Here is a 24,553-nt window from a genome sequence, read left to right on the forward strand (position 1 = left end):
ATAAGGAGTTTGCACTACATGATACATTATTAGGTTTAGTTTCTGTCTTGACCACAAAGAATGACATTCAGAGTTTACTGGTTACATGAAATCAGAAATTAGCAACATTTTTTTTTTCTAATACAAGTGTAGTCTCCCTTTGATGGCTTCTTCTCCAGCTCCCATTCACATTGTTGGACTGGGTCTCCAAAAGGTGGCTGACCACCATTCTCAGAATTCTAGGGATAGAACAGAATAGAAACCCAGGGCTGACCAGGTCATCAGGTTTGATACTGGAACAAAATAAAACACTTACAGATGATCTGACTTAACTAAGGGAGATCCATTTAGTTATAGAAGGGAAACATTCAACAAGGATATTCATGTAGGATGCTAAGTTAATATATCTAAGCTTGGTTCCTCTGCTTCTGTATAGCCTGTGGCATAAAGTTGGTTCAGGAGCTCTTTATGTCTTTTTTTTTTTTTAATTTTGGGACCAGAAAACCATAGCAACAGACCGAGTCTTAGTTTTGTGAGACAATTAAATTTTGAGGACTGTTTCTATATTTTAAAGGAAAAACTAGGCCCGCCTGCATAGGATGGGGCTTTAGGAAATTGCTCTCACCACAGGCTGGGTTTCTTGTAATGTCTAATAATGTGGCTTACAATTTCCCACCAATGTCCTTCTCTCTAACAATCAGCTAGACAATTAGCTTTATAACAAAAGAATTTTACTAAGACTGTCTAGAAAGCACAGTAGGTTCTTCTCTGTGTGCAATAATGATTTCCTCACAGGGCCTTGGTTCCAAGACCTGAGCTAGAATCTTCTAAAGTAGAACTCTTCCACCACTGGAATGGTTTACAGATTCAAAGTCTCACCACTTAACTGACTGCTATTTTTAGACACTGGCCTAGAAGAATGTCTTATTGTTTTGACCAGTCACAAAATAGTTTTTGTGTGGTTTCATCTTCTGTCTTCAAAGGATAAAAGTACTATCATCCTCTCAGACTGATTAAGAACTTACTCAAACCTGATTTACACTTTTAATTGATGAGTCAACTGAGGTAACTGGGCCTTCGGTGATTATATTAATTGTGGCAGGGTTGCAATCTCACCCTAACACAAGCAACCAATAACCTCAGAATAAGACCCTCACGGGAAATTCAAGGTAACAAATTAACAGTTCTACCAGAAAAAAAAAAAATACAGAGCATAAAACAAAAAAAATAAGAAAGTTTTATATCTGAGCAAACAAGATGAAAAGACATAAGCAGTTTTTAAAAAGTTTTAAAATCAGGGCTAATATTCCTCAGACATAGATAGGGATACACCTAATTTAGATTTTTGTTAAATTTTATACTAAGGGACAAGAGAAACAATTTTATAAACCCATTGGCTTGTACTCCATGTTGTGCTTAGCTTATGCTGACACCTGGTGGTGCTTTAGTATACAATTTCTTATGATTAGCATTCCATTAGGAATCTCTTGGTAAAGTCATTTTCAGGGATGTCCTTCCTGTAAGAATTCCATAATGGCAAGAGCTGTCCCTGAAGAAAATAGATTTTTGAATCAGATCTAAGTTAAGTAAGTCCACTTATAACTAATTTGTTATCTAAGTCTATTTGTATATAAACATACTTTGTATAGATTAAAAAAAAACAAACATAATGCTAGTAAATTCTTAAACACAAAAAGGAATAAATTTCATGCATCAGGACATAACTCAAAAAGGATGAGAAAACAAACAATGAGCAGGTCTGATTTCTTTCTAAAAATGACTGTCAATAACATCAGACTTACGAAAAAATAAAGTGGAGATTGAATAGTCTCATTTCTTTGTTTTTGAAGTGGAAAAAAAAGGAGTTAGTTTTGTATTGTAGAAATAATCCACAGATAAAAGAAAATTAAGACCTTATGATTGACTTCTTGGCTCTAGCACCGATCTCCATATAGATTGAGTGTTCTTAGAGCCTTAGTGACTGTGCAGGCCATGAAAAAGCAGATATGAAAACTGCAACAAATACTTTTGCCCATAATTTATAGATGTTTTCCTTTTTGCTATAATTGTGGCCTTGAAAATTTGTGTGAAAATTTTAATTTCAAAAATTAAATCATTTTAAAATTAAGAGCTATTTTGGAGACAATGATGCTCGGAGACATAAAACCAGAAGATGGGAATGACTTCTAAACATCTTTGAAGCAAAGCTTCAAAGAAAATCACTGGTTGTGCACAAATTTAACAAACATTTCTGGAAGAGAGGAAGCAAGAGTTAAAAAAAAAAGCTAAAAGTGATTTTACAAATGAAATGAGAGCAATAGAGGAAATAATTGGGGAAAAAAAGACAATGGTAAGTGAAGAAAATTGGGGAGGGAGGAATGAGAGATGGAAGAAAGAATTAGAAAGAGAATTAACAGCTTGCACAAGTGATATAAAATCTTACCCAAGCAAAGATTCCTTGAAAATTAGAATGGACCAAATACAAGTCAATGAATCTGCGAGAAAATAAGAACTTAAAACTATTGAAGAAATAAAAGAAATTATTAGAAACTATTTTGCCCAAGTACATGCTAACAAAACTGATAATTTAGAGTAAATAGGTGAATTCTTACAAATATTTAAATAACTCAATGTCAGAAAAAGAAATTGAAAAAGTCTTAAATGAACTCAAAGAAAAAACTCCAGGGCTAGGTGGATCACAAATGAATTATATCCAATATTCAAAAAAACAGTTAATTCAAATACTACATTATCTGTTTGCAAACATGAGAAAAGGTAGTACCCTCCCAAATCTCCTTCTATGACATAAATACAGTCTTGACACCTAAATGAGGTAGAGACAAAGTAGAGAATGAAAATTATACACTAAGATAATGAACACTGATGCAAAAAAAATGTTTTTTAATTAAATACTAACAAGAAGGCTACAACAACATATTATAAAGATTTTATGCTTATGTCCAGGTTGGATCTACACCAAGTTGGTTCAACATAAGGAAGATTATAACAAACCATGATAATAACATAAATAATAAAAAACCACATGATTATATCAATAGATACTGAAAGGGCTTTTGACAAAATCCACTACTCACTTCTATTTAAAACTTTAGAAATCATAGGAATAAATTAACCATTCCTTAATATAGTAGGGAGTATTTTTCTATGTCCAAAAGCAAACATTATATGTAATGAAGAAAATTTTTTCTTGTGAGATCAGGGTAAAACAAAGATGTCCATTATTACCACTACTAAGGCAAGAAAAAGAAAATGAGGAAATATTTTCTTCAGATTTTTGTGCCTCATTTACCAAAATTTGGCCAATTCTGATTTTTAATTAGTTACTTCCTTCAGTCATTTTTGTACCTCTTTTATCAAGCTGTTAATTCTCTTTTTATAATTTTCTTGCACAGCATTAATTTCTTTTCCTAATTTATCCTTTATCACTCTTATTTGGTTTTTAAAATCTTTTAAAAAAATTTTTTTATCTCTTTCTTTGATGGCCTTGGGAAAATTAAGATTTTGAATGGACACTAATACATTGTTGGTGCAGTTATGAACTGATTCAACCATTCTGGAGAGCAAATTGAAACTATGCCCTCTACATCATACCCAGTAGATCGGCAAAGTTGTCAAAAAAGGAAAATGTTAAAGATTGGGAGCTATGGGTGATAATCATTTAAGATCAATTGAGCCCCAATAAGGGTCAAAAACCTGAATTAATCTTTTCTTTCTGAGAACTAAAAATACCCCTTCCTGTTTCTGCAACCGCGGGACCAGCTGGACCTGACCAGCATTCTTCCTGTTTGTGACCACTAAGGACAGGATACCTGGGACCAGACACTCTCTTGAATAGTGAGACTTTTCATATCTTGGTATCCTATGGACATATGTTATGTAGGGGTAACACAGATATCCTGGATTTACAATTTCAATTGACACTTTGACATTCTCCTATTTTATTGTATTACCACCCATTCAACTAAGAAATTTCCTTTTCCATGCTATATGTCAAAAAACATATGGAGGCCATATTTTTTTTGAGTAACACAGACATCCTGAGTCAGGGTTTAAATGTCCTCCTAAAATTGCTTGAGTCAGTCAGAGTTAAAGCTCTGGCTCCATGTGATGAGGTATGGGCCTAAGCCAAGACCTTTGCCCCTTGCCCCAAAAAGAATTTGGCTACCATTTGTCTATGAGCCCCAAAAAACCCTTAAACTCGTTTTTTACCTCACTCTGGTCTCAAAAGGTTACCTACATTCCACTCAATGGCTTTTCCTTATCAACTCTCCTTATCTCCCTTTGAAAGCCCTAAACCCACCTTGTGATCTTATTCACCTGCCTTTCAAACTTCTTCCTTCCAGTTCCCTTCAGTATCTATTCCCATCGTCTATTCAATCTCTCAGACCTTCCAATCAGAATTCTCCCTAAGTCACCTAGAGCCTTCTCCCAGCCCCTCCTTTGGTCACCCAAAATTACTTGAATGTATATCAGATCCCCCCTGGCCCCCATTTAAAAGCTGAGACTTTCTCATGCCCTCTCGTCCCTACCGGCATCACTGATGTTCAGATTCCTTAAGAGTCTGACCTGTATGGTTTATCTCTAATAAACTTTTTCTCTGCCTGAAAGAAGATTTGGGTTTAATTCATTCAAGCAGAGGCAGGGTGTCGTGATCTCGGAGTCCCAGCACCCCTACACCTCTAGACCTCATCACATGTACATGTCACTAACTTAGGGGAATAAACAATATGGATTTACTTATCATCTGGCTTGTTGTCTCTTTAACCAACTTTCAAGTCAACATGGGAAAACAGTAATATTAACATTGCTGTTAGAACTATGAATTGGTCTAGCCATTCTGGAAAGCAATTTGGAAGATTCTAAACTATGCAAACCCTCTTACTTTAATGATACTACTGCCATGCCTATACTCCAAAGAGAACAAAGAAAGAGAAAAAGAATCCACATATACAAAAAAAAAAATTTATATTAGTTCTTCCTGTGGTAGTAAAGAATTAGAAACTAGGTTGGTTCCCTTTAATTAGGGAATGGTTAAACAAATTGTGGTATATAAATGTGATGAATACTATTATGCTGCAAGAAAAGACAAAGGGGATGGTTTCAGAAAAACCTGGGAAGACTTGTATGAACTGAAGCAGAGTAAAGCGATTAGAAAACCAGGAGAACAATTTTTGCAATAATAATATAAAGAAAAACAACTTTGAAGGACTTAACTCTGACCAATAAAATTACCAATGTTGCAAGAATGTTCAGGGTTTTTGCTAGCCACTCCACAAAAGTCAGCACAGAGTTTTAGACAGATAAGGACAAAACAGTTTATTTATCCATTCAAGAGCATGATGCACCATTAGTAGGTAATGGGCATGTGTCTCAATATTCCACAGATCACACACACACACACACACACACACACACACACACATATTGTCTCTCCACTGAGCAGTTTGGGGTAAGATCAGACATTTAGACAGGAAAAAGTACATTTTTAGAAAAAGAAAAGGGAAGCTTGAATTGTTACCTTAGCATAGACATTTACACCAGAGAAAAGAAAGGAGCAGCTTCTTTCTGAGTCAGTTAATTAACATTTGTTAAGCTCATAGCTGTGCCTAATTGAATAGAATAAAGAGAAGTGGATGACTTTCTGAGAACTATTCAAAGTCCTTGGGCCCGTAAGGTGCCCATAGCGTGCAGGGTGGAGTCCGGGAAGACTCTTCCTGAGTTCAAATCTAGCCTCAGACACTCACTAGCTTGACAAGTCACTTAACCACTGTTAGCCTCAGTTCCTTATCTGTAAAATGAGCTGGAGAAGGAAACGACAAACCACTCTAGTCTTTGCTAAGAAAACCCAAATGGGCTCAGGAAGACATGACTAAATAACAACATTCAAACTCCTACGAGTTCTTTTATAATTGTGATTATAATAGGGGAAAGGAGATGCTGAAGGAGTCATTCTATAAGAGCAGTACATTTATATAATAACCACAAATATAGCACAAAATCGAGTCAATTATGCTTGACAGAAAATTGTTAAAATAACTGTTAGTATAATGACAGAAAATTGTTAATACTAAATGTTACTTGCCACTCCCTTAATGATCCTGGTAATGTCAAAATTTCAGCAATGTCTTTATATTCCCACTCTTAAAATATTTACATGGATTAGGTTGAGCTGAACCACTCCCTAAGTCCCCCACCCAGGGATTTTACCTAGTAAAGCAGGCCTGCACAACAAGTCGCCTGCCCAAGGATTTCCAGCAGCCCTCAAAAAATGTAGGGTTGCCACTCCCCACTCTCTCCTGTTTGTCAGGTGACCCATGGCAACCAACCACCCTCAGTCTGTCTCTAGTCCAACCTATCTGGGCCCAGGGAAATTTAACCTATTTTAATTTTGGCACCTAACTACTGTCAAGTTGTACAGGTATGTTATAAAGAAACCTAGCTTATGCTGGATCTCACTTCTAATGTCCTTGCCCCCTTCTGTTAGGATTCTCAGCATGAAGGGCAAAACAGCCAAAATGAAGCGGCTTTCCTTGCCACTGGGGTCTCGTGACCAGGCCTTGCTACCTAATACTACCTGCTTCCCCCTACCCTCCTAAAAGTATAAAGAACCTTTCATGGGTCCCTTGGTTAGGAAATCCATTGTGCTGTGCACTTATGGGACATCCCCCAGGGTGGAAGGCTTGCTAACCTGTTACCTCAATTAAAGACTATTTATTTCTCAACTCATGGCTTTGATTTATTTCAGAACTTGACATGTTATTCCAAAAATCCACTTTTGACATTGTCAAGTAAACAAGCAGGTATTACACAAAACAAAGAAACAGGGAAAAAGTAAAAAGGGAAGGGTCCCTTTCATTGAAAGCAAAAATGGAAGGGTAACCCATTCCCATCTGTCCATTCATTAGTCCATATCTTAGGGCTTGGACATCTCATAAAGTTGTATGGTTTCTGAGAACATCTCCTAATGCAGTCCACTGGTGTCTCCTCTTAGGCATTATGGAATAGGTAGGGTTTCAGAGGAGTTTCTAGTGGATTTGCTCCTCAGGTTTGGGTGCCTTGTAGAGATTCCCTTGTTCTGTTAAAATCTCTTATAAAAATGGTCAATACAATTCAAGTTTGCCTTGTTAATAACCAAGTCAAACAGTAAGATTTAGTTCAAACCTTATAAGAACATTAAATTATGAACCAGAGAATGTATATTTTTCCATAATCCTTGCTGCTCCTATCCTTATCTAAGCTAAGTATTTGGATACAGCCAAAAACATGCTGAAAAGAGAATCTAAAAAGAATCTATGAGGATCTGATTTATAGAATGAGGCCTTTTTACTTATGAATTTGATATCTGCCAACATAGTTATAGAGGCAAAGACTAAAAGGCGCCTTTTAAGTTGGCATAGACTCTACCATCATTTAACTGCTGGTGTTCATCTATTTTGTACTTCACCTCAGATTCAAGTTTCAAAAAGGGAAGGAACTTCAGTTTATTTCCTATATTTGCTTTGTGACGTAGGTCAGCAAACTGTCATGTTGATATATTTAGGAAATTCAAATACAAACTGAAAAAATCAAAAAAATTTGAACCTAATTCTTATATTTGACATATATAATTATCTGATCTTATTATTATTATTAAATTTTCACCAAAACCAAAATCTAGTTATTTACTCATTTCCCCCTCAGGATGATGAGATTTTGCTAAGGAACATTTTTTTATAAGATGATGACCTCTAATACAAAAATGAATTCATTTAAAAGTTGCCATATTAACTTCAATTGTAACAAAAGGCTCTGGGATGGGATATATAAATACATTGAGTGATCGGTTTCAAAAACCATGCATATCAAATAAGTTGTTTACAATAAAACATGTATCTCCTAATACATGGGTATTAAGACATGCTTAATAGCCAGGTGCTAATTCCAAATTAAATAATAAACCCAAATAAAATGGACTTTTCCCATTTGGGTAACACAAGCTATTCCATAAATTAGTCTCTAAAGAAACTGATGGCAGTAAAATTCTTTCCTTAAAACAAAACTGAAAATGTTTCTGATCTAGCCTTAAAAATTAATAGAATACAGCTTGGTCCCATAAAATGTTGCATCAATATCCAATTATCCTTATATTGTTTGAAAAAATGAGGTCCTTATCTTATACACAAATATAGAGTTAGTAACAGACAGATGACAAGGCCAAATACTCATCTACTCAGTTGTTTAGAATTATAGAAAGGACTAAAATTCTTAGGCTAAATAGCTCAGATCTTGTACCTTATTACAGTATCTTATTAGGGGTTACTTTGATAAGGCCAATCTAATTAAGCATCTTATTATAGTAGCTCAGATGTGCTCTAGTATTAGCCTAAAAGACAAAGATCTATTATTGTTTATAATGAGCACCTATCATGCTCATAGAAATTTGCCATAAAAGAAGAACCAAGGACATAGTTATACAGTAAGAGAAAATGTTCTCTTATTAATTCCACACTAGAGTCATATAGGTAACCAATTGCATTGAGTCAGGTTTAAAGTCAGCCAGGTGGGATATTTTCTATTCAAGAGGAAATGTCATACTGGGGAAATCAAGTCATGAGACTTCTACTTCAGTTCATGCCATGAGTCATCTCCCAATCTTTTTCCACAAGAACTCCACCTGCAATTCAATGATGTCAACCCCATGGGGTTGCTGGCATCAAGGATCACTGACTTAACAGCACTCCTTGACAATCATGCCTGGAATCACACTCAAAATAATATCACTTAGTCCTATAAAGTCTTAAATAGCAAGTTCTAATAATCATAGCTTTGGGTAGATTCAGTTCTCAAGGATCACATTTCCTTGATAACAAGTATGGACTATAATCTTACATTGATACCTGTAAGAGAATCATCATAAAAAAATTACAACTTATCTTGCCCTGGTCAGAGATATTTGCTATTAAAGGAAAAAGCAGGGATATGAATTTAACATATCAATACTGTTCCTAAATGCCTATGCCCAAGGCTCAGAATGACTATGAGCAGCAAGTATATGGAACCAGATGGGCAGATGTCTTATATGGGAAAATGAATTAAGAGAGTCCAATCTTAGCTTTCTTAAGGTCTCTCTCCTAACCTTATTCCCAGGGACAGATAGATATCCACTGGTCTTAGATTTCAGAAGTCACTCCCATTGAAGAATTGGCATTTTTCTTGCAGTCTCATTTAAGGTTGGTCCAAGGACACAACAAACCTAAGGATAAAACTCAAAAAGAATATTCAGGATCTCCCTCTACTCCTCATCCCCCCCCCCCAAAAAAACCCTTTTCTCCTCAAACAATAAAGTCTCACTAATCATGATAGGACTGGACACAACTGTTATCAATACCATCAAATTATTGCAATAAATTGGCTTACAAAAAAAATTTATTTAAAATTTTATTGTAAAAATCACACAAAAGATCTTTACTTAAACATGTATACAAAAGATTTTTTTACTTAAATATTCCTTCCTAAAAGTATTTCTCTTTCTTAAAAACAGCTTAAAAATTTACCCTGATGTTAAAAGGCAGTCATTAGAATCCAATAAAGTAAATTAGTTGGAAACCTCTAAACTTACAGGAATCTCTTATTCAATCTTAAGGCAAAAATTAATTCTTAAAATTGTAATTTATCAAAACTAAATTGGTGTAAAATATCTTTAAGTACCATAAGTAAACCCCAAAAGTACCAAAATAAATTCTGAATTACCACAAATTCCTGAGTACCACCCCTCTCCAGGTGTTTACAGTGGGAAGGAGATTCAGTTTTTCTAAGTGAAGCAATGCCAAAAATATGCCCAATTAGATTAGCACTATCAAAATAACCCCTAGTAACTTGACCAATAGTCTTACAGTTTTCATGAATGAAAGCTAAATAATTTTAGATGAAACTTCCTCTTTACTATAGACAAGTACTTCAGAATATTAATAGTTTGCAAACCTTTTCTTTTTTCTTTTTTCTTTTTTAACAGTTAAGCTCATAATATGGCAACATCCACAATAGAAAGAAGTTGTGATCCTAACAATATATCTGTACAATATCATAAACAATATTATGGGTTTGAAACATAAAACAAAACCCATTTCTGGTCAAGGTATTCCATTCAGTTGAATAAATCTCTAAATTACACAGAAAATCATTCTGAACAAATTTAAGTAGAACTTACATAAACTGATCTATGAACCTCTTACTTATAATTAGGGGTGCGAGGTATTTTTACTTCTGTAACTGTTAGGCTTAAGTATTATAGAATTCATAACCAGTCACCAGCAGAGCTGAAATAAATTTATAACTATATTAAACATCTTATCAGATAAAAACAAGGTCTCTGGAGAAAATTGAATGGGAATAGAAAGGAATAAACCTTTATCTCAACAGTACATGGCACCTACACAAAAACTATCCATGTGTTAGGGCATAAAAACCTCACAAACAAATACAGAAAAGCAGAAATATTAAATTCATCCTTTTTGGATCATAATGCAATAAAAATTACATTCAATAAAGGGCCATGGAAAGATAGATTAAAAATTAATTGGAAACTAAATAATCTAATCCTAAAAAATAAATGGATCAAAGAATAAATTATAGAAACAATCAATAATTTAAAATTACAAGCTGGTTTTATGGGAGGGAACCCAACAAAATAAATAAACCATTGGTTAATTTGATTTAAAAAAGAAAAGAAGAAAACCAAATTACCAGCACCAAAAACGAAAGTAGTGGATTCACCACCAATGAAGAGGAAATTAAAATAATTATTAGGAGCTATTTTGCCCAGTTATACGCCAATAAATCAGACAATCTAAATGAAGTGGATGAATATTTGCAAAAACATAAATTGCCCAGATTAATAGAAAAGGAAATAAAATACATAAATAACCCAATCTTAGAAAAAGAAAACATAAGACTAATCATACTACCTGAAAACTATGATCAAAGGAATCTTGATACAATAATACAAGAAATAATTAAAGAAAACTATCCTGAAGCATTAGAACAAGAGGGGAAAGTGGAAATAGAAAAAAAAAAACCATCAATCACCATCTAAAAGAGATCCTATAAGGAAAACTCATAGGAACATTATAGTCAAATTTCAAAACCCCCAGTTCAAGGATGAAATATTAAGAGCAACAAGAAAAAAAAACAATTTAATTATGGCAGTGCCACAATTAGAATCACACAAGACCTAGCAGTGGCAACACTAAAGGAGCCCAGGTCTTGGAACATTATATATCAAAGAGCAAAAGAACTGGGGTTCCGCTCAAAAATATCATACACAGCAAAGCTAAGCATAATCCTGAATGAAAAAGAAATGGACATTTAATCAACTGTCAGACTTTCAGGCCTTTGTTAAAAAAAAAAACAAACAAATCTGAACTTAATAGAAGATTTGACATACAAGAACCAAGAGAAATACAAGGTACATACCAAACTAATTACAAGGGATTCAATAAGGACAGACTGTTTACCTTTAATGCAAGTAAAATGTAAAATGTATGTCTAATATTGTTATTAGTAGTTGGGTAGTTCATAACAAAGATTTGGGTAGACCCAAGTGGGATATGACTTTACAAAGTAAAACCATTTAGGAACAGCTAAAAAGAGTAATTATCTTATACAAATGAGGTGCAGGAGGACAGAAGAATTAGATAGGGGAAAAGGGCTATTAGTTCTGGCAATCTACTTTCATTGGCAATGGGTTCAAGAGGAAGCAATACATATATACGTAGAAGAATATAAAAATCTTCCAAATTCAGAAAGAAATAAAACATTAAGACCACAGGGAGGGGGGAAAGAATAAGGGTGGGATCTCTAGAGGGGAAGGTGAGGGAATAAGTTAAAGGGGGTATAGAAGGGTGTTCAGATCAACTGGAATGGGAGGATAAGGGAGAGAATCTTGGCGGGGTGGGGGATAGGTTAAGTAATAGGAGGGCAAGGTAGGAGGTAGAAGTAAAGTAGAAGAATCAAGAGGAATAGGAAATAAGAGAGACACACAAACATAAAAACAAATATCAGGAGTAGAATTTGTTAGGGAAAGTATATGTCTATATACGTATGTGTATATATGTATATGTGTATGTATATATCCATATCTATATAGAAATATATCCACACTTAATTGTAACCATTGAGGAAGAAGGGGAGGAAAAGAACAAAGTAAAATCTGCACAGCAGAGAACAAAAGAAAACTTACAAGGAAGCAAAGAAAAGACGGACAGCTCTCAACACAATGTGCAGTATTTATTGTATAGACTTTCTTGAAATGGAAATTTATTACTATATATTTTGAATCCTCTCATGTTGTGCTGTGCACATGACATCCTTTTCTTTTCTTACTTTGCATTTAAGTTGATGATATCTTTCTTTTTCTTTTCTCTATTGTACATTTGAGTTTTGGTGTTTGAATCTAAAATAAAAAAAATAAACACTTAAAAAAAAAAAGAAAAAGAAATTGAACAAGCCATCAACAAACTACCTAAGAAAAAATCCCCAGGGCCAGATGGATTCACAAGCTAATGCCAGCAAACATTTAAAGAACAATTAATCTCAACACTAAATAAAGTATTTGGAAAAATAGGGGAAGATGGAATCCTACCAAATTCCTTTTATGATACAAATATGGTGCTGATATCTTAAACCAGGAAGAGTGAAAACAGAAAAGGAAAATTATAGGCAAATTTCCCTAATGAATATTGATGAAAAATTTTAAATAAAATACAAGCAAAGAAATTATAGCCATATATCACAAAGATCATACACTATGACCAGGTAGGATTTATACCAGGAATGCAGGACTGGTTTGATATTAGGAAAACTATTAGCATTATTGACCATATCAATAACAAAACCAACAGAAATCATATGATTACCTCAATAGATGCAGAAAAAGGCTTTGAGAAAATACAACACCCATTTCTATTAAAATCAATACAGAACATAGAAATAAATGGAACTTACCTTAAAATGATAAGTAATATTTACCTAAAACCATCAGCAAGCATTGTCTGTAATGGGGACAAGCTAGAAGCCTAGTTCCTAATAAGATCAGGGTGAAGCAAGAATGCCCATTATCACCACTATTATTCAATATTGTACCAGAAATCCTAGCTATAACAATAAGAGAAGGAAAATAAATCAAAGGAATTAGACGAGGCAATGAGGAAACAAAACTATCACTCTTTGCAGATGTTATGATGGGAGAATCAACTAAAAAAAACTACTTGAAATAATTAACAACTTTAGCAAAGTTGCAGGATACAAAATAAATCCACATAAATCCTCAGCATTTCTATATATTACCAACAAAGTCCAGCAGCAAGCAATAGAGAAATTCTATTTAAAATAACTATGGATAATATAAAATACTTGGGTGTCTACCTGCCAAGACAAACCTAGGAACCATATGAACACAATTAATAAACACTTTTCACACAAATAAAATCAGATCCAAACAACTGGAAAAATATTAATTACTCATGGGTAGGCTGAGACAATATCATACAAATGACAATTCTACCTAAATTAATCTACTTATTCATTGCCATACCAATCATACTACCAAAAAATATTTTATGGAGGTAGAAAAAAATAATAACAAAATTCATCTGGAAGAACAAAAGGTCAAGAATATCAAGGGAATCAATGAAAAACAATGTGAAGGAAAGTGACCTAACCATACCAGATATCAAATTGTATTATAAAGCAGTAATTTAAAAAACAAGCTGGTACTGGCTAAGAAATAGAGTGGTGGATCAGTGGAATAGATTAGATACACAATACAGTGTTGTAAATGACCATAATAATTTAGCATTTGACAAATCCAAAGATCCAAGCTTTGGAGACAAAAACTCATTATTTGACAAAAACTGCTGAAAGAACTGGAAAACAGTATGGCAGAGACTAGGTATAGTCCAACATCTCACACCATATACCAAGAAAAGGTCAAAATGGGTACATGATTTACATACAAAGAGTGATACTATAAGCAAATTAGGAGAGCATGGAATACTTTACCTGTCAGATCTATGGAGAAGAGGAAGAATTTAGGACCAAACAAGAGATGAGAGAGTATTAAGAAATGTAAAATGGATCATTTTGATACTATAAAATTAAAGTTTTTTTTTCATTTAAAAGTATTTTCCCCAATTTCATGTAAAGATAGTTTTCAACATTCACTTTTATAAGATTGTGAGTTCCAAATTTTTCTCCCTCCTGAGACAGCAAGCAATCTGATATAGGTTATACATGTACAATCATATTAATTATATTTTCACATTAGTCATCTTGTGAAAGAGGAATCAGAACAAAAAGGGAAAAATCATGAGAAAGAAAAACAAAAACAAAAAACAAAAAACAAAGTGAAAATAGTATGCTTTGATCTGCATTCCAACTCTATAGTTCTTTCTGTGGATGTGGATAATATTTTTCATCATGAGTCCTTTGGAATTGTTTTGGATCATTGTACTGCTGAGAAGAGCTAAATCTCTCATAGTTGATCATTGCACAATGTTGCTGTCACTGTGTACAATGCTCTCCTGGATCTATTCACTTCACTCAGCATCAATTCATGTAAGTCTTTCCAGGTAAATTAAAAAGTTTTTGCACAAACAAAACCAATGCAACAAAAATTAGAAAGAAAACAGAAAACTGGGGGAAAATTTTTTTTTACAGCAAGTATCTCTGGTAAAGGCCTCATTTCTCAAATATATAGAGAACTCGGTCAAATTTACAAGATTACAAGTCATTCCCCCAATGATAAATGGTCAAAGAATATGAACAGGCAATTTTCAAACAAAGAAATCAAAGCTATCTATGGTCATATGAAAAAATGCTTTAGATCACTATCGAGTAGAGAAATGCAAATTAAAACAATTCTTAGGTACCACCTCACACCTATCAGGTTGGCTAATATGATAGAAAAGTAAAAGGATAAATGTTGGAGGGGATATGGGAAAACTGGGACACTAATGCATTGTTGGTGGAGTTGTGAATTAATCCAAACATTCTAAACAGCATTTTGGAATTATGCCCAAAGGGTTATAATCCTGTGCATTCCCTTTGATCCAGCAATACCATTGATAGATCTGTATCCCAAAGACATCCAAAAAAAAGGAGAAAAGGACCTATTTGTACGAAAATATTTATATCGACTCTTTTTGTGGTAACTAAAAATTAGAAATTGAAGGGATCCTCATCAATTGGGGAATGGGTGAACAAATTGTGGTATATGCTTGTAATGGAATATTATTATGCTATGAGAAATGATAAGCAGGATGATTTCAGAAAACCCTGGAAAGACATGAAGTGAGCAGAACCAGAACACTGCACACAGTAACAGAAGTATTATACGAGGAATTGTGAATGACTTGGCTATTCTCAATACAAAGATCCAAGCCAATGCCAAAGGACTCAAAATGAGAACTGCTATCCACCTCAGAGAAAGAACTGATGTCGTCTGAATACAGGCTGAAGTCGGCTTGCTTTCCCTCTCTCTTTTTTCTTCCTTCTTTCCTTTCTCTCTCTGAGTCTCTCTCTGTGGTTGGGTACTCCACATGGAGTACCCAAATCACTCTGGCTATCATTGACTGGCCAATAATAGGTCCAAGGCCATGCCCTTCTTGGTCATTCTTTGGTCCCTGACTGGCTCAGAGTGAACATAAAGAGCAATTGTTTCTGTTTTGGCCAGAAACCCTGAAGGTCTTCCCTCCCAGATTGAGTAGTGTTTTGTTTTTTTTTTAACTAGGTGAAAGAGGCCATTCTCTTCCTTATTTCTTTCTTAGCCTTAATCACTGATTGAGTGTTGCCTCAATCAAATTGAAACCTGTTAAAGACAACTTAAAAAGGCCAAGGTCCCCCACTGACTCCAAGGCCATCTTAGCCATCCTCATCTATATTTTGCCGCTGGGCCCAGATGGCTCCAGAGGATAAAGTGAAGCTGGTGACTTTGCTTAACCCTCCCTCAATTCACTTGGTAGTCTTGGCATCACTTCCTTGATGTCACAGTCCTCTTCAAGAACAAAGGACAAACAACAACAATAGGGAACTGTATAACCTATATCAAGTTGCTTACCATCTCAGGGATGGGGGAGGGGAGAGAGAAAGAGAGAGGGATAGAATTTGGAACTGAAAACTTTTTTTTTAAAAAACCCCAAACAAATGTTAAAATTTGTTTTTATGTGTAAGGGGACGGAGGAATAAAAAAAATTTTTTTTAAAGTAATTCTTGCTATATATAATTGCTCTCCTCTCAAATCTTTTCTGCTTCTAAATATTAAATGCAGACAAATCCTTGCAAATATGAAGTGAGAAAAGGAAACTTGCTTTTTTTTTTTTTTTAAAGGCTTTAAAATGTGGGTCTTATGCTTGGTGCTTATTCCCAGGTGGAGATGACACCTTTAACTCAAACTCATTCAGCTGGATCTTCATGGAGCAGGCAGTCTTGTGAGTGACCAGAGAAGAAGGAAATTCCCTGTACACAAGAGTTCATTTCTGATGGGACTGCTTTAGGAGTAATCATAGGAATAAATATAGGATTTAGAACTAGGAGGAACCTGAGAGATGAAAAACTGAGCAAAAACATGTTTGGTGCTCTGAAATCATAAGTTTTCTGTTGTGGACATTATTTCCCTCCCTAACTTTAAAGAAAAATACTGGCACTAAACCACATTCTTTGGTAAAATATAATCAATTCCCAAATTTTAAAGGAATTGTATTTCATATTCTTCCTTGGTGTGTACAACCAATTACTCACAAATCAAATTGGGGATTAAAGTTAACTCCTTTAGATTATTGGGAGAGTTTATACTCACATATGAATAATTAACATCCTCTCATTTAGACACTCCAGCCCCAGTCCCAAAGGAAACAACCAAAGTTAGCCCAGGACGGTCCACTTTAACGTGCTTGCAGGTTGGGCTGGCAACACACAGGCAAATTCTTTTATCACAAGCCTCCTCCTCCTCTTCCCCCTCCCCCTCCTCCCTCCTCCCTTCTCTTTCTCCTAACAGCACTTTTCCCTCCGGCCAGAAGGGAGCTGTGAAGAGTACTAAAAAAGTGGTACAGTCCACGCCGTACACCCCTATCTTCCGCGAAATAATGGTTTCCTCCAGTGTGGTAGAAAAGCCTTGCGGGGAAAGCTGAGCGCTCTCTTTCCGCTCCCACCGTGACGAGTCTACGTGTGTCACTCCTAGCAGTGGCAAGTCTCTAGGCACCATCATGGCGTGGTGCCCTAGGGCCGCCGGGGGGACGTTCCTCCCTGGACGCGGCTCTTTGGGGTCGCGCCCGCGACCACCCTGAGGTAGGTAGTCTGGCGAGGCCGGGTGGGCGGTGCTCGGTGCTGCTGCCCGCCGAGTGTGGTTGTCCGTGGCAGGTCAATGGTGGGAACCGCAGCGTCCCGGACGTTCGTTCGCAGTCTGCGCGTGCGCGCTCCTGCGGCCTCGCGTGGGTGGGAGCCCGGCCCCGGCGGGGGGTCTCCATGGGGGGCCCCTCCGGTGTACGCCATGTGTTCCCTATGCAGCCCTTTTAGTGGGGACGCGGCAGTGAGGCGCCTTTACTCACACCTGGAGTTGGGGTCAAAGGAAGTAAGAAGCGGGAAGCACTTAACTTGGTCATTGCTCAACAAGCATTTAATTTATTAAAGCGCTTATTATGTGCCGGATACTGCGCCGGGGTTACAAAAAAAGAAAAACTGCCCCGGCCCGCATGGGGAGACTGGGGAGTAATGGTCAGTCTTTAACCACCGTCTCCCCGGAGGGAAAAATGAGCGCAGCAAACACTTTTAAGTTTAATCAGCGTTACGGGTCTATCAGCAGAATAAGTCAAGCTTTGAATCGTCACGTTTGCCGGTTTCGGAGGTGTAGATGTTCACCCAGAAAATTTAGTTATGGAAGGAGGTTACAGCAAGTTCCAGCAAACTCCTGAGACAAGATGTAAATAAGTAAACCCGGGACACTTAGTGAATGGATGGTGGAGAGGGGAAGGCAGAATTGCATATATTTTCACAGGATAAGTTGACTTTTTAATGACCTTTCTCAGGCCCGAAATTGGCAAGAAACTGAATCGAAGACGTCCCAAGCCTCCCTGGAAACCGGCAAGTGTGCAGGTCCTTTAAGCCCACGAGGAAGCTGTAACGTTGTAAGATCTTGTGGCTCACCAAAAGCAGATTTAACTACAACTACGTAAGTCATTGAATGTCTCGTTTATTGGAATTTTTCAGGATATTTTGTCACGGTTATCAGTGCAAGAATTTTGCCTCAGGAAGGAAAAAATGTTCTAAGCCAGATAATTACATTTCTGTCCCTTTAGGTAGGAAGGGAAGGTAGTTGTCTTGAAGTTGTCTGTGCCCTTTGATATGCTTAGCAAGGGTTTGGTGGACAGGATGTAAGCTATTTGCCTTTTGTGTTGCCCGTTCACTTTGGTCACTAGTGGATGTGGTGTCAAAAAAGGCAGAAATAAAACACTTGGCAGCCTTTCTTCTTGCCTTGGGATTTTTGTTCCATTGGCGAGTGTGCTGTGTAAGTAACAAGTTATACTTCAAAGTATGAAGGCTTAAGCAGTATACCGAAGAGGAGGCTCCCCTCTTAAAGACACAAGGTTTACCTTTCACTCCTTCCCTGTAGATGAAATGGACAAGGACACAAAACCAGAATCAGCAGCTGCTGTCAGCATCTTTATGGATTCCTAAGGTGACTATGGTATGCTTTTTTAATTTTTTATCATTTATTGGAGTTGTTAGTGGGTTCCTATTATACTCTGCTTGATCCCTTTCTATATAGCTTATAGCTCTGTCATTAATTCTTCTCCATGCCTTTATCAGCTCCTTGAAAAGCCTTTGATAGCATAGTCTAGATTTTTTTTCATATCCTGCCTTGCCTTTTACTCCCTTTCTTATTTCACAAGCAGTTGTCTTTCTCACTCTTAAATTTTAACAGAAACCTTCTATCCTTTAGCTATTCCTGTTTGCATCTGATAAGTCATTAAATCTTGTGCACAGACTACCGGTTCTCCCTTAGGATCTTGTCTCATTTGTGTTTTTCTTCAGTGCTCATGCCCTGCTTTTTCTTTTCTCCCAACTTTATTTCAATACCGAGTATATAGTTGAGTCAAAGTGGGCTGTGATAGTTATGTTTTGAATGACTAATTTTAGATAGCGTGGAATTTTGTGTCCAAATCTCACATTCCATGTTTGTATTTTTTGATAACATTTTGTTCTGTAGGGGTTGAATGCTATAGTCACCAGGAAGAACAGGCTTTTTTCCAGGAGACTTGGGTTCAAGTTCTGGCTCAGATCATAAAAATTCACTTAAAAACAACCAACCAGACAAATCCAATTTCCATCTTGGTTTTTAGTCATACTGCAGCTGCAATTGCCTCAAGTAATTCTAGCCTTAAGTAATGTGACTATTAATTAGAATTTTTTTTCTTCCTCTTAGGGCTGTAAATCCTTTTTCATACATTGGGTCTCCAAAGAAGTTGATAAATCTTAATTTTATATTCCTGTTGAATTCCACAAGTAATCAAAGGTCTATATGGAAGAAAAGCTATTAAAAGGCTTTGGACTTGGGTGATAAGTGGTTTTAGATTGTTGAGCTCTCCAGAAGGGCACAGTCATCTGTAATTTTATCTGTTGTCTGTTATGGATTCTGTGTATTAAAAAAATTATATATAAAACAAAGCTTGGCTTCAGGGCCTTTTTCTTTTTAAAAGGTAATGTTCTCTTATTGTCTTGATATTAAAAGGCACTTTTCCTGAGAAGCAAAATTTTTTTTTTAATAAATGAAGAAATAGGCCAAAAGTAGGTGTTCTGATCCCCTGACAAAAGGTTGGTAGTCTCTGTCTGCTGCCTCTACCTCCCCTTTGCATTTGTGGTGCTGCCATGCAAGTGGCAGTCCAATCCCTAGAGATTTAAGATAATAAAAGGGAACAACCCTCATTATAAACACATGCCCTAAAACTCATAGCTGGTATTCCAGTGTTTGAATATGGCCAATGTAGCTTCTGAATAATTTGTAAAGAGCCTATGAAGATTAACATTTAAGACTATCCAATTTTGAGAACTCATTCCTGTGTTTGGGAATACAAAAGCCTTAGTGCTCAAGGAGACTCGGCACTTAAGTAAATAAAGACAAAGGTTTCAGGTTGGTAGAAAAGCCCAGAAGTACTAAGGATGTAGCCGCGGGGCCATTTCTGAAGCATCTGGCATCAGTATAACTTAAATATCTTTTCAGGCCTTTAAACCAAAACATACTGACATTTAAAGATCTTGTACATTGAAGCACTTGATTAAGGTTACAATGGCATAATTTACAGATTCAAAGGAACAATACTGGTACTTTGTCACAGATCAAGTGTCCATTTTGAAGTGGGATGTTTGTATGGTCTTTATTATCTTTGTGCTGTGTTTTCCATCCAAGTTGCTTGTAGATATCTGAGGTTTTTCTTGTATAAGGCTGTCTTTAGACCCAATTCTAATCTGAAAAAAAAGTTTGAAATAATGCTGAAAAATGAGATGTATAAATTAGATTTTTCTAAATGTATCAAGCACAGTGAAAGCAATTTAAGGAAAAAATGTTTTTCAGTGTTAGTGAGTAGTGAATATTAAGCTTCCATCACATGAAAGTGTGATTTGCCAATTGGACATAAAATGGAAAGCAATTGTAAATCAGGTGTCAAACAGGACCAGTACTCTTGAGTGCAAGAACCAGTATAAATATAGTTGGGTATAAGGTATATATAGAGTTTGATAACTTGTAAATTTTATACCATCAAACAAAGCAGTGAGGAAACACTCTGTGGAGCAGAGCAATGAATTTAGGACCTAAATTGAGTTCTTATATTCACCTTTCTGGGCCTCAGTTTCTTCATTTATGAAATGGGCTAAATGGGCTAGTTGACCTTTTTAAAATTAGATCTTTCTCCAGGATATTATGGGTTGCTTGTGGATGGTACATGTGAGAAATACTTACCACTACCTTCCTGTTTAAAATGAGACTGAGGAGTCTCCCTAAACTCAGTCTCAAGGATTCTAGTACCCATTCTATCTAGTCTGGTTCCCAACAACACTTGGGATATCAGAACTCCCACAAAATTGATTTCTCCTGGCTAGAAATACAGGGAAGTCAAATCACCTGAATCCTGAATTTTGGTTTTGTTTTGTTTTTTATTGTTCAACTGGTGATGGGGCAGATGAAAAGGAGAATAAATGGGGCAACTAGATTACGCAGTGGATAGAGCAAAGGCCCTGAGTTCAAATCCATCCTCAGACACATAACTCACTAGCTGTGTGACTCTGGACAAGTCACTTAACCCCAACTGCCTCACTTTAAAAAAAAAATATGAATAAATGCTTTTAAAAAATTTTAAGTGTTAGAATGCCATTTAGCCTGCAAACCCCAACATATCTTTAAAGGTTTCAGTGATCAAAATTTACATTACATTGGGCAAAGCACCCAAAGATAAGGGTATTATACCCTATGTGGACAGAGGGAGAGGAAGGAGGAAAGGGTAAGGGAGGGAAAGGACAGGACCTGAAGATAGCACTACTAAGGCTATATATTCCAAGAATGTGAAAGAGAAGGGACCTATAAACAAAAGTTTATAGTAACTTTTTGTTAGAAGCAATGGACTGGAGATAAAGTGGATGTCCATCAAATGGCTGAATATGTGATATATGAACATATTGAAATATTGTACGCTAAGAAATGATGAACCAATGAAGAGTAAAGTAGACAAAACTAGATGAAAATTTATACAATAATAACACTGTAAAGAAAAGCAGCTTTGAAAAAAATAAAGAACTATGTTGGATCCAATGACCAACCACAATTCCATGCTACCTACCTCTCGACAGGTTATAGACTCAAGGTGTAGAATGAATTTTTGGACATGGCTAGTGTGGAAATTTGATTGAATATGTGTATTACCAAGTGGTTTTGTTTTATTTTTTACAATTTAGGGGTATGGGCTGGGAGGGGAAAAGAAAAGAGAGTTGCCCAAAAAAACTCTTAAAAAGGACAAAAATGAAAGGAGGTCATTGAAAAGGAGAAAAGAAGGCCAGAAAGTATCACAGACAAGCTGGATAGCTTTGAAAGTTATGTGTTGAATTTTACTTGAAAGGCAAATGGTACAAATAGGCGTAATTTCATCTATTATCCTCAATTTCAGGTCTACTTTGTAAATGGAAGTGCTCATTTTATTTGGTGTCCTTAAGAATTTAAAAAAAAAAGCTACATCATTACTAACCTGATAGGAAGTAGAACCACTAAAACACTGTGCATCTGAAGATCGAGTCACAGGAAGTGGCGGCACTAGATCAGTCTTTGCACTATAGGGAGAAAATTAGGTTTAAAATGAGTGAATGGAAGGGAGAATCATAGAATGTTAAAGCTGAGTGGGACCTTAGAATCCCATCTGATCCAGTGTATCTCAAACTATGCTGCAAAGAACCCTGAAACATTCCAAGCGTTTTTTCTTTTTCTTTTTAAAATGAGCCTTATGATGTTTGTTAATAAGCATTCAAAAATAATTTTAAATGATTTAACTACAAGGGTTCTGTCAACGTTATGTTTAAATTCTGTGCCCTTCCCCCACCCTCAGAAAATTTGGAGGACAACCGATCTAGAATAATCTTATTTTACAAATAAGGAAACTGATTATCAGACAAGTTTAGTGGTTAAAGCCAGGTCTAGAATCCAAGTCTCCCATCCTACTCTAATGCTTTTCCCATTATCCCACTTTGCCTGAATTTCCTTTCCACAGATTTAGTCTAAGGATAAAGCATATATTTGGCCACCTATCCTCTCACTTCAGGTTTATGGTTTTAGAAAAATGTTAAACAAATGAATCAGAAATGCACACAGTCCATCGGTGGCAGAGCTGTCCATGTCTTCCCCTTCCAATTTAGAGTTCTGTGACACCAAAATTCCAGTACAATGTGCAACAAAAGCACACTGAGGCACCCCAAGCATTTCCAGTTTATTAGGAAGTCCTGGGGTCCCTAATTTATTGAATCCAAGATCTTCCTCATGATCAGGGGCCCACTCCTGGGTGCTAGCTACTTGGAAACAGCACTAAAAATAGAATGAGGCAGTACAGTTTCTTGATTGGTTAACACTAGAAATGGGGAAAATTTTATGATTAGTTGAGGAGCAAGAATTAAATACACTGTGAGGCAGAGCAGCTTAGTAGAAAAAACTGTGAAGATAATTTTGATACCCCCTGCTCAAATTAATAATGATTATATTTGTGAATTAAGCCGAATAGGGTCAAGTTCAAGTTAGTTATGTATGTGAAGTACTTTGTCAGCAGGCTTTTGAGTCATTAACTGCAGGTTTTTCCTGGTAAAAACATTCCACTTGCCACCTCAGAGGTTTTCATAGGAAATCAAACAATTGGTATTTTGGTCAGTGGCATCCTAAGAAATAAGTAAGTGGTAGGTGAAAGGAAAGGTCACAATTGAGCAGTGATAGTGATTCATAGCGGTAACAGGTGTTGATGCTGCTATGACAAGTTTCAGGGTCAAATGTAATGTGTCACTCTATAACAGGCAGTCATATAATTTTATCCTATAACCTACAATGATATCACTAATACATAAGGTTATTTAGCCCTAACATATGTATCCTAACAGTATTAACATTTATAACTTTTAACCCTATTCTGCTTAATTCACTATAACTGATACCCATCAAATCACAATAAACTGAATGAATGCTGATAAATTTGAATAGGTAGCATCAAAATTTTTGTCAGAGTTCTTCCTACTAAGGTGCTCTGACTCACAGTGTGTTAAATTCTCATCAAAATCTTTAGGCCTCCTTTAGTTTGTTTGCTTATTAGTTTCTCTATTCACTGATAAATACAAATGGCTGGATTATGGATGTGATTATGGATGTCTTTAAAGTTTGAAATAACCTCTTATCAAAGCCACTTCTCTCAAAATGGTTAAGACATTCATTATAGAATGAATGGCTTATAGTTTCCTCCTTTCCTCCAGAAGTCAGGGTCTGGTTCCACAATCTTCTAAAGGCTTTGGAGGCTAATGGACTGCTAATCAGTCTCTTGTCTAAAATCCACTCCACGTTGAGCCCAGTCTGGGCTCATGAAATTAAAACTGTGATCAGACCAACACACTTACTTCATTTCCGACAGAACTGATCTCTCTCCGTCTGAACACTGGGATCTTCGGTACTGGCGGTAACTTCGAGGGGAATGAGAATGCCTAATTCGAATTGGGTCACCTTGAGTCCTGAAAAAGCAATACAAATCCATGAAAATAAACAAATAGATCAGATGCCAGAAAGAATTTTTATGACTTTACAATTGAAGTTCCTCTTCTGATTTTCAAAGGAATGTGACTTTTAGAATTTTAAAGCACTAATCTTTTCTATCTTTTAAAAATTATTTAGGTTTCAAAAATTAATTATATAAAAAGCATTCTTATAGACACAGATGTAGGTGAAACATGAAATATTTAAAGATTTTAAAAAATCAACAAACCAAATGTTCTAGGGAATTATCTCCTGCCACAGGGT

The 24,553-nt window shown here is 36.0% G+C and overlaps 1 protein-coding gene, 1 long non-coding RNA gene and 1 other non-coding gene across 4 annotated transcripts in view; 2 read left to right on the forward strand and 1 right to left on the reverse strand.

Annotated features, from left to right (window-relative positions):
- The first annotated feature begins 17,184 nt into the window (after positions 1–17,184).
- Positions 17,185–19,695, forward strand: LOC114052241. The gene is made up of 4 exons (XR_003570232.1): positions 17,185–17,319; positions 18,057–18,199; positions 18,641–18,715; positions 19,454–19,695. It is a non-coding gene; the product is annotated as an uncharacterized LOC114052241 (long non-coding RNA).
- Positions 18,412–18,548, forward strand: LOC114052527. Its single transcript, XR_003570269.1, has one exon. It is a non-coding gene; the product is annotated as a small nucleolar RNA SNORA13 (small nucleolar RNA).
- Positions 19,696–19,795: 100 nt separating the features above from the next.
- Positions 19,796–24,553, reverse strand: part of EPB41L4A (erythrocyte membrane protein band 4.1 like 4A) — a 178,186-nt gene continuing 173,428 nt past the window's right edge. For both annotated transcript variants that reach the window (XM_027874746.1, XM_027874748.1), the window contains 3 exons: positions 24,157–24,267; positions 22,263–22,344; positions 19,796–20,493 (listed from right to left, as the gene is read on the reverse strand). In XM_027874746.1, coding sequence (XP_027730547.1) covers positions 20,365–20,493; positions 22,263–22,344; positions 24,157–24,267 — 322 coding nt within the window. In that variant the 3' untranslated portion in view covers positions 19,796–20,364. The remainder of the gene's footprint in view (positions 20,494–22,262; positions 22,345–24,156; positions 24,268–24,553) is intronic.

This window comes from Vombatus ursinus, unplaced genomic scaffold, assembly GCF_900497805.2.
Source record: "Vombatus ursinus unplaced genomic scaffold, bare-nosed wombat genome assembly UNPS02014807.1, whole genome shotgun sequence".
In the NCBI taxonomy this organism is placed as follows: Eukaryota; Metazoa; Chordata; class Mammalia; order Diprotodontia; family Vombatidae; genus Vombatus; species Vombatus ursinus.